The sequence below is a fragment of the Electrophorus electricus genome, chromosome 15 (assembly GCF_041902795.1).
Source record: "Electrophorus electricus isolate QZ-2024a chromosome 15, ASM4190279v1, whole genome shotgun sequence".
Lineage (NCBI taxonomy): Eukaryota > Metazoa > Chordata > Actinopteri > Gymnotiformes > Gymnotidae > Electrophorus > Electrophorus electricus.
This window is the reverse complement of record NC_137511.1, coordinates 1,508,534-1,519,467: the sequence shown is the minus strand read 5'-3', so window position 1 is coordinate 1,519,467 and position 10,934 is coordinate 1,508,534. Positions and strand designations below refer to the sequence as shown.

Below are 10,934 nucleotides of genomic sequence, written 5' to 3'. Positions count from 1 at the left end.
CCACACTGTAGTAAAAGTGAGTTATTTGGTTGGAGAGATCAATTCTCTTATGCAATTTGTATTTGTATTCTTCTCTGATCTGAAGAGCCACATACAGTTTTTTGTCTGGTAACAGGCAAGATGAATTTAGTTCCTACTTGCTATTATCTTTCTTCTACTTGGTCAATGTAATGCAAGCATTATTAAAATTATAGCATTCAGGTTACTTTTGTCTTTTGTTTAACTTCCAATAAGGGTTTTCATGGCTTTTAACCTACTTTCCTATGACCGGATCATCTCTCTCTCTCTCTCTCTCTCTCTCTCTCTCTCTCTCTCTCTCTCTCTCTCTCTCTCTCATCTCTCTCTCTCTCTCTCATTGATATGGAGTCATTGAGATGAGAGGTATCAAATAAGACCTGAGATCATTCTCACATGATTTGAAGCAATCCTGTTTAATAGTAGCCAATTCAACCTGAATAATGAAGAGGTTTGCCATTGCACTAGCTTTTGGAACCTCATGAATGAAAGCTTTATTCATTACTACATTTAATGCAAGTGATGAAAGAATGTACATGCTGAAAATGTTAAAACAATGGAGATAACAATATTTCTACCACTTATTTTAATATTACTCTTATTACTAGTAATAATAATATATATTGACATAGGTCTCATTTCTTGTGAAGAAGACCTCTAGGGTAGAATGGCTTTACCACAGATGGCTTATTTACTCATTCACAATAACGTCAGTCTATTAAAGTTCCTCTCACACAGTTTCCATCTTTATCGCAGTGTCTGCTGTGTAGGTAGAGTTGTCAGCAGCTCTTAAAACTCACACTTCTGGTCCATTAGCACTCACACTCTGAGCTCACGCGTAATGCTGTTCTCCTTTCCCTGAGGTTGGGTGATGACTCAGACCATACTGAGGCTCCCGTCTGTCATGGCTCTGACGTGAGAGGTTTGTTTTTTACAGTATAAACACATGATTTGGTGGTTTTCTAGCAGCCAAATCCAAGTGTAACCTTATTGTTCTTTGGAAATGCAAATAATTCATATGAAAAACCACCAGAGTGTAAGTTGCTTAGCTATGTAGGCACACTGAGAAGGGACTACTATTAAAGATTTATTTGAGCCTTTAAATATACTCGATTAGTCAGAAGTTCACAGGAAATTAACCATCCTACATTTTGTGTGTAGCAGATAATAGGATGCTATATTTAACTCACTTTGATGGAACAGAACTGTTTTCTCTGAATGGTCCCATGAAGCAGTAAAAAAAAAAAAAAAAAAGAAGAAGAATATTGGAACATTGATGTGTGTTTACTTGGAAGGCAGAAGCATTCCCAGCAGCTGTGCCTTTTGAAAACCTGAAGCCGTTGCATGGGTCAGGTCAGGATGTAGACATCTTTCTTAGGTACATGATAGTGTAAGCACAGAGGTTCAATTTGGGTTCAGCTGTGTGGAGGCAGGAGACATTGTCTATTTGGTCCTGCCACTTGAGCAACTGGGAGTGTGGGATCTGACTTTCAATTTGAGATTCACTTTTAAATCTTCTTTTCTCAACTCACACATAGGTCAGTCAAGCACATCTTATTTGTAAAGCAGTTTGAGATCACATTCCTTTTATCTAAACTTGTAAAAAGCTGACTATATGGGCACTGACACTAAATAGCTTTTTTCATACACTTAAGGTGGACTTTTGCAAAGTATTGGGTCACACCTTTTAATCATTGAATTCAGGTGTTTCATTCAGTCCTGTTGCCGCAGGTGTATAAAATCAAGCACCTTTACTCTGCCTTTACAAACATTTTGTGAAAAAATGGTTTGTTCGAAAGAGCTCACTGCATTCAAGTGTGGTACTGTAATGGGCTGCCATTGTTGCAAGAAGTAGGTTTGTGGATAGGTTTAAGAACTTCAGCAACTCAGCCATGAAGTGGCAGACCACGTAAAGTTACAGAGCATGGTCACTGAGAGCTGATGCACATACAGTTGTGTGTAGAGTGGCCAACACTCTGCTGACTCAATAAATGCAGAGTTCCAAACCTCTTATGGAATTTGCATCAGCACAAAAACTGTGCACTGGGAGCACCGTAGCATAGATTTCCATGGACAAGCAGCCACAGACAACATCACCAAGCACAATGCCAAGTGTTGGATGGAGCATATGGAAATGTAAAGCATATGGAAATGTATTCTGTGGAGTGAATCATGGTTCTCTATCTGGCAGTCTGATGGATGTGTATGTGATTTGACGAATGCCAGGAGAAAATATTGGGAAATGGTTAATCCTTAAAAATTATTTAAAGAAATGTTACTTGCCTTACTGTATTATACCAATTGTTAAGTTTGTTGGAAGAGGGATAAAGCTATGGGTTTGGGTTTTTTTAAGGGTTTGGCCTAGGCTCCTTAACTCCAGTGAAGGGAAATCTTAAACCTTCAGCATACCAAGACATTTTGGACAATTGTGTTCAACTTTGTGGAAACAGTCTGGGGAAAGCCATTTTCTGTTCCAGCATGACTGTGCCCCAGTGCACAAAGCAAGGTCCATAAATTCATGGTTTGGTGAGTTTTGTGTGAAAGAACTTGATTGGCCCACACAGAACCCTGACCTCACCCTATCAAGCAACTTTTCGGATGAACTAGAATGGAGATTGCGAGCCAGGCCCTCTCCTTCACCAGAGTTTAAAGCTCTAAAGGCCAAGAGAAGTAGGTGGTTTCACATCTTCCCTCTGTTTAGAAGAGCTGAGCAGATGGTTTTCATCCTAAATGCCTTATTTACATTTATGGCATTTGGCAGACGCTCTTATGCAGAGCAACTTACAAAAGTGCTTTGTCATTTATTCATAGAATACATCCTAGCCAGTACAGTAAGTTAGAGTCCAAGATACCAATGAACTGGAATACTGTTGAAATTCAGGGATCAATGCCAATGCCTAGAAGTGCAAAATGAAGGGAGTGCAGTAGTGGAGTGACATGTGAACTTCAGAAGATTGAAGACCAGTTGTGCTGCTGCATTCTGGACAAGTTGTAGAGGTCTGATGGCTCTTAGAGGAAGACCAGCAAGTAGTGAGTTGCAGTAGTCTAGCTTTGAGATCACAAGAGACTGCACAAGCATCTGGGTAGCTTCCTGTGAGAGAAAGGGCTGAAACCTTTGTATTTTACAAGGGAGAAATCTGCAAGTCTGGGTCATATTTGAAACATGAGTTGAGAACGACAACTGGTTGTCCAAAGTTATGCCCAGGCTACAGGCAGCTTCAGATGGTGATAGCAGGGAGTTTGCAAAGGAAACTGTGAGGTCATGGTAAGGGTTGGAAGTACCTGGGATGTACAGAAGCTCAGTTTTCCTGGAGTTGAGCTTCAAGTAGTGGGCTGTCATCCATAATGCGAAGTTAGTAAAGCATGCTGAGATATGTTTGGAGACCTGTATGTCGGAGGGTGGAAAAGAAAGAAATAATTGGGTGTCTTCAGCATAGCAGTGGTAGAAGAAACCATGAGAAGATATTACATCACCAAGAGAACGAGTATACAAAGAGAAGGGAATAGGGCCTAATACTGAGCCTCGAGGAACACCAGTGGAGATTTTACATGGATTGGATGTGGATCCTCTCAATGTTACCTGATAGGACCATCCCTGCAGACAGGACTAAAACCATCTCCATGCAGAGCCAATCACACAGAGGCTGGAGAGAACAGAGAGGAGCATGTTGTGGTTTAGTGTGGTTTACAACATTCTGTATACTCATCTCTAGGAAATGACAAGTAGTGTATGTATAGCACTTGTAACATGACCTTAAGACTGAAATATTGCACTCAAAAGGCACAACATGGAAGATAATTTCGTTCTCAGATAATCTGATCTTTTAAATCTGAGTCAAACTTAAATCAAACTTTTTTTTCTAAAGTTTTTTAATTTCATAAAAACCTCTTTTGTTTTGATCAGACCTTCTCTGGTTGGATGTATATAACAATACTATTAATGTATATAACTCTTAATTAAATCAAAATCTTGCATACAGGCAGTGTAGGGAGTAAAAGCTTTTCTTGGGGGTCGGTTTCCATCATAATGCATTACGGATGTATCGTGCATTTGCCCGTTAGCGCGTGCGTGACATTGAAAGCTTCCCGTGAGAGCACATTTCATGCTCTAAACTTTCATTTCGTTCACGTCAGCAGCACTTGGCAAGTTATAACAGTGGATTCGCGTCTTAGTTCTTACGTGTGAATGACACTAATAATTACCACTATAACTGCATGGACTGAATCTGGAGCGTCATCAGTAGGACGGAGGCGCGCTACTCTGAGTTTACAAGCTGCTCCGCTGTGGGGGATCGCAGTAAAGAGTATGATAGTTCATCCCTTACCAATTACGCCTCCGATTGGAATACATATGAGTCTTTTATCATGGAGCTGGATGGCACGATCACCTGTGACGAAAGGACACGAAGACTATATTGTCACTTTTATGTGTAGGCACCAATGTTTATTTTAAAGACTGATGCGAATATTTCTTTTGGTTGGTTACGAGCGATTTTTGGTGGTGGTGAAAAAGTGAGGAATTAAACAAACTATGAATTTTTCACGTATTTACGCAAGATTTGGACACATTTTCTCAACAAACCTTTCTTTTTGGGAGCATCACCATAACGGGAGTATACAAGATCCAACGCCTTTTGCTATAGACTTCCTTTTTGCAGGCCACGAACCTGGCACTATTATTTTAATGATTATGTATTTAATATCCTTCCTTACAGGACTTGTGGGGAATGTTATGGCGCTTCTAGCCCTTACTCGAAAAAAGAATCGACTAACCGGTGCCTCAGTAACCAGAAAACTGCTGATAAATTTGGCGGTTTGTGATATGATGGTGGTGTGTGTCTGCATGCCCGTTAATCTCGGGCACCAGGTGTATAACGCCTGGGTGTTTGGGGACTTCTTGTGTCGTGTTGTACCCTTTGTTCAAGCTGTTTCTGTGTCCGCAAGTGTGTTAAGTCTTGCTGTAATAAGCCTCAACAGATACTATAGTGTCCACAACCCTCTCCATGCTCGGTTCTTCTTCACAGGCAGGAAGATGGTGTGCATGATAACACTGGTCTGGACAGTGTCATCTGGGCTGTGCTTACCTCTAGTTTTCATGAACAAAACCAAAACGCTTTCTTTGCTAGACGGATTACATATCATTACGGTGTGCGTCGAGAGCTGGTCCAAAGAAAAACTTCGCCAAGGCTACAACTTCTTACTGTTCTGCGCCTTGTATGGATTTCCCGTTTTATTTAATCTTATTATATGTTTTCTTACCGGCTGTAAATTGTGGTGTACCACAAACAAATCTAGTGAACCCAGTAAATGTGTTTTAACTCAGCCAGTGAGTCGACTCAAAACGCGCAAGAAAATAGCCAAGATGGTCCTCGTTCTGGTTTTGCTTTTCACGTTCTCGTGGCTACCACTTTATGCAGCAGATATCTGGATTGACTTCAACATGCCCAGTTCCTTGGACAGAGTGGTGCTCCACCACGCTGAGCACGAATGGATCCTTCAGTGCCGGCCGTTTGCGCAGTGGCTGGGGCTGACCAATTCCGCACTGAACCCGCTGTGCTACTGCTTCGTGGGTAAACTGTACAGGTCTGCGAAGAGGTTCCGAAGGAGCACCCGAGAGAAAATATCTTCTGTCTTTAACGTGGCTCAGCAGACGTCTTCAATCAATTCTGCCCTCAGCGTTCAATCACCCTGTCGTACGTTATCCGAAAAGCACTGCCCCAAGCAAACAGATGGACGGACTGCGCTATATTCAGAGACAGGTTGAACACACGCGTGTCTGCCATAACTGTGCGTGAGACTGCATTTAATTGACTTAATTGTCATTGACATAAAAATGTCGGATTTGATGTTTTGTGGTGTTGTAAGGGAGTTCAGTATAGGAAAAACTGAGATTAAGTGTGCTTTTACTAAGCCTATATGTAATTCAGTACTGTTGTGGGCTCTCATTAACGCCTTTTTACTCTGATTTGGTGAAACGTGCTTTTGTGCATTTCTATTAAATATATTCAAATTAAATCTCCACCTGGCAAATATAAGCATGTGTGCTTATAAAAAAGGCTTTCAAACTTTTAGCAGATTTTTGTGTGCTTCTGCAATCATTTTAATAAGGGTCATTAAAAGGTTATCAGAGGCATATGCATATATCGTAGTCATGTGTTACTGGCATTTATGTGTTCACTATAAATCACTGCTGAACAGAGGGAAGCAAAGAATTATTTTCTGAAATTATAGGATAGACATTCTGATGAAAATGTATGCAAATAGATGTGAAAGTAACATTTAAAATTCCACACAAGTGAAAGTCTGGGGAGCTACATTTAGAACTGCCTTGGATAATGGAAGTAAAGGTTGAAATGTCTCACTAACTGATTTTGTGATTGATAACTCACAAGCCAGCAATCACTTTTCAGAAAGTTCGACCGAGTGCAGATCATATCATAGAGACTTATGGCTTCAAGAAACCAGGGGTGTAATTGTGAAGGACACCCAGTTGAAGTGCACCGATATATTGTCAATAGTGCTGAAAGCTAATTCTGATTTTTTAACATGTTATCATACTGCATGCAAGCACACAGTTATCCATTCTAATTCCAGATATCATCAGTTGCTAAAATTGTAGTTATACAATTGTAGTTTATATTTTCAGGTTAAATGCAAATGTATTTGAATATTCCTTCCGGCCATGTAGCCCGTATTTAATTTAAATAGACACCTTAAGTGTTAGTGTTGAAGGTGCAAACTTAGAAGCCCAAGCCAAAAAGGAAAATGGGAATTCCAAATAGATAACATAATAACACAACATAACATTTTGTATATTAATATTGCGAGGTCTCATGTGAAAACAATTTTCAGAATAGTTTATCAGTGCAGTTGAGAAGGCCTCGCTCCGTATAGCGATATAGCAATAAATTGCCTAATTCACGCAGGACTCGGTAAAATACTGGCATTACCTGCGCTAATGAAAATGTACTAGAGTCAGAAGTGCGATCAAGGCTAATAGAATAAACTGAGTTCTCAAGTGTTGCTTAGCTCGTTTTCCTGCTGTTGTTGTTGTTGTTGTTTTCTTTTTCTGTTTTATGTAACTCAGGCCATTCCTTTTCCCGATCGCTTCGCATGTGATATGATCTAGAGGTTGTGACGGTCAGCATAGCACGAGCTACGGTGGTGTAAACAGCGCGGTCAAGCGCACGCAGGCCAGCGGTAGGGGCGAGCCGGGCCAAGAGGTAGATTAACGGTGCAGTCGCGGGTGCTTCGCTCGTCATGTGCGATTTGCTGCTGCTGCCCACCACGTCCCGACCGGCAGAAACGTGAGGCGAGTACAGCATCGCCTCCTCCCACTCCGTGTCTTTCAGACCCGCAATTCAGGAGCAGCGCCAGGGTTTAACTGCAAATTATGGATCTACGTACGTTAAAGTGTTGTCAATGTGGCCAAAATATGACTAACTGAAAGGTTTGGAAAATGCACCGTCATATTGATAAAACTTGGAGATATGATTCCGTAAGGTATCTTTAAATGAACTGACGTGATGTTTCAAATATCTGACACGGAGTGCATGCCTATTAAGTATGAAATACTTTTAGAGTTTATAATCAGTGTAAATTCCTGTCCTAAATAAAGTAATTCATAAATGTATCTGTAAGATTGCAGGTACCGTTACCATAAGTTGCAGTATATGAACGTCCCATAATTCCATTTTAATGTGAGACATTCTTATCTCTGATTGTAAAATAGAAAAGCATTTTTAAAATCATTTTAAGCATTTAGAATAGAAAAGCATTTTAAAGGCATATCTGCATGTTTTAGAAATGTCACGAAGTTCCCAAGATGGAAATATTATTTAAAAATTACTTTAATTCATTGTTATTTTAATTATTAGTGTTAATCTCTGTGTGAGGTTTGGAGAGTCATGCCTAGCACACCTCACCAACCACTTTATTAAAAACACCTACCTTGATAAATGTTGACCACATCACCACTTCTGATCGCATTCTATTTGGGTGACACCTCCCATCAATACATGTATGGTGACATTTCATTAGTACAGTTAAGGGTTTTGACCTGGGTCAAAACCACAGGGCACGGCAGTGTTGCTTGGGTATTCATTTGTGTCAGTACCAATGCTGGGTTAAAAATGTCCAGCCAACAGCATCACTGGTCAAGCAATGAAAAGGGTTGTGGTAGCTCAGTGGTTGAGGTAACTAGAAGATTGCCAGTTCAGTTCCCACCATTAGCTAGTTGCCACTGTTGGGCCCCTTAGTAAGGCCCTTAACCCTCAATTCCTCAAGTTGTCTTCTGACATAATTGTAACTAGTTTTGGATAAAAGCTTTAGCTAAATGATGAAGGTAGTGGAGATTCTGATGAGTGCATGTTCCTCCATGTCTTCTTCTGCTTGCTCGTAATCTGCATCTGTTTTCCTTACAACCCAGATTGACCTCCACCTCCTGCAGTACATCTCTCTAAGGTTATCTTTCAGCTAAGCAGATGGCAACCTTTCCCTTCTAACACCTTTCTTCCCTGGTGTCAGGCTTCTCTGACAGCCCAGCTGATGCCTTGTTTTCAAGAAAAAGCACATTTGGAGAGAGAGAGAGAAAGAACCATATTGAAAATTTCTGTGAAAATTTTGTAAAAAATAAATAAACACTGCATATTCCATGACCACATGGGACTGACTGATATCACACTGAGTAGTTATGGAATCACTTCAAATATTGATGCCTACTGTAATAGGTATAATACAGTGTGGTGGTCTTAACAGCACAATTCTTCTAACAATATTCCCTGCAGAATATAGTATAGTATTGAGTATAGTATATAATACAGAGTATATTACTGTTATGTCTGCATAATACAATTTTGTGGACATAACAGCACAATACTACTGTTAGTGGAATAAAGTGAAGAGGAACAGATGTGTATGACTGGCCAAGAGATGATCAAATCTCCTCATACCCAACCAATTCCACCTGTCAGTCACTGCAGCGCCAGGAACTGTTTCATCCAGACTGAGATGTGTGGATAGGTACTGCCACTCTGTTGTCAAATGAAGCCCAAATGAACTGCTGTCTGTCAAATGAATGCCAAGCCAGTTTGTTCTCTCTGATTAAAGGGATGAGATAATGAAATCAACAACGGAGCTGCTGAGAAGGTCATAAACTGGGCCGCCAGAAGGTTTTGTAGATCCTTTTTGGCCTCTGCTTTACGGTGCTTAACACCAAGTCTGACAGGTTCTTCCCCAGTGCCATATCACATGAACCACCATCCTCCACTGGGAACACAGCAATCCAGCTGGAAAACACTGAACTGTAATCACTGCTGAAGCACTTTAACTTTTTACTCACCATTTTTATACACGTTTTGTCATATACAAATGCACATTAAATAAACAAGATGATTTAGAAGGGGGAAAGGGTGTGGGGTGGGTGGAGGATGCTGAGTAGGTTTGTAATGGTAGTTATATAATTAATTAAATGTAATTAAACTTTTTTAGTAAAGGTTGTTATTAAAAGGATCTAAGTGTTGCAGTAATTCAGCACTACATTAATGAGGGACTTTAAAATTCTGGAACTCCTTTGAAGTCTTAATGATATTTCAATTCAGCCCTGAAGTAACGGTGTACAACACTATAATGTATGTATTTAAATAACACATTTATGTTCATATACAATGAATATAGTGTACAAACTGACACTGGAAGCTGAAATTAGCACTGCCAGGTCAGTCATTTTCAATCAGTGATAGAAAATGATCGCATTGACTCATGACATATCTATTTGATTTAGCTGTGTACTTTGTAAGAACACTACCTTAGAAAATATTGTGTAAGCACTACTTAAATGATTGAAAAAAGTAGTTTTCTGATAATCTGCTGAGCAGCCATGGTTTACTCTGTACACTTCTTATTCTAAATCGGATATGTGTTTATAGCTGTTCTTGTCATTTAGGGGATTATAATACATATATCTCACTATTTTTTGGTCATACTGAAACCTTTTTTGTCAAACTGAACAGGTGGGAGAAAATGACCAATGGAATAGCCTTGGGATCCAGTCAAAACTGATTTGGGCTGCAGTGTGTGTGGGTGTGTGTGGGTATGTGTGCATATGTTTGCATATGCATGTGTGTGTGTGTGTGTGTGTTTCCTTAGTGAGCACAGGGGTACTGAAGTAGCCTGAAGCAGTCAATGCTATGCATCCACCACCCAGACCTTTGTCAGAGGACATGCAGTTTCAGGTATACTATGGTATGCTTGGGTATACTATTGAGAATAAGATAATAAATAAATAAATGTAGGTCAGTATTTAGTACCACCTTTGGCACTAAGCACATCTTTAACTCTTGCAGAGCCTGTCCTGAAGTTTTCTGAAGTAAACTGGTATATTTTCAGTACTTCCCAGAGTCCCTGCTATTGCAGGAAGTGTAAGGGGAGGTCACACTAAATACTTACCACTGTAACCTATAGAAGCTGTATTTTCAGATTTTTTTAAATACTGCATACAAATTACAACAAATCTAGAAATATGAAACAACAAGTCTAATGGTGGCCTAAAAGTTTTGCACAGTACTGTATGCTAATGCAGTTTATATGATAATATAAAACATGGAATGTAATATGTCTGTGTATATTGAGTTGTGACTAGATTTGTCCAGTTTTATGTTAGTTGTGCATACTCTGTTCTTGACAGAATAATACTTTTCCCAACCTATTACCTGTGACTACACCTTGATAGTCTGCTGTGTCTAATGATTTCCTTCTTTCTTTCATCACTCACATAGTACCACATCGTGAGTGGTGGAAACAGCATATTTTAGACGCCATTTGTTCTGTCCCCATTACTCATCCAGTGAAGCTATTAAAGGAAGCTATTAGTAACGAGATGGCGATGATGTGGCTGTATTAGTAGTACTATGATAATTAAT

The 10,934-nt window shown here is 39.8% G+C and overlaps 1 protein-coding gene across 1 annotated transcript; it reads left to right on the top strand.

Moving 5' to 3' along the window:
- The first annotated feature begins 4,268 nt into the window (after positions 1-4,268).
- On the top strand, positions 4,269-6,698 carry LOC113584637 (QRFP-like peptide receptor). The gene has a single exon (XM_027021678.3). It carries the CDS (start codon positions 4,547-4,549, stop codon positions 5,777-5,779), a length of 1,233 nt encoding a protein of 410 aa, XP_026877479.2. The 5' UTR covers positions 4,269-4,546; the 3' UTR covers positions 5,780-6,698.
- The last annotated feature ends 4,236 nt before the right edge of the window (positions 6,699-10,934 follow it).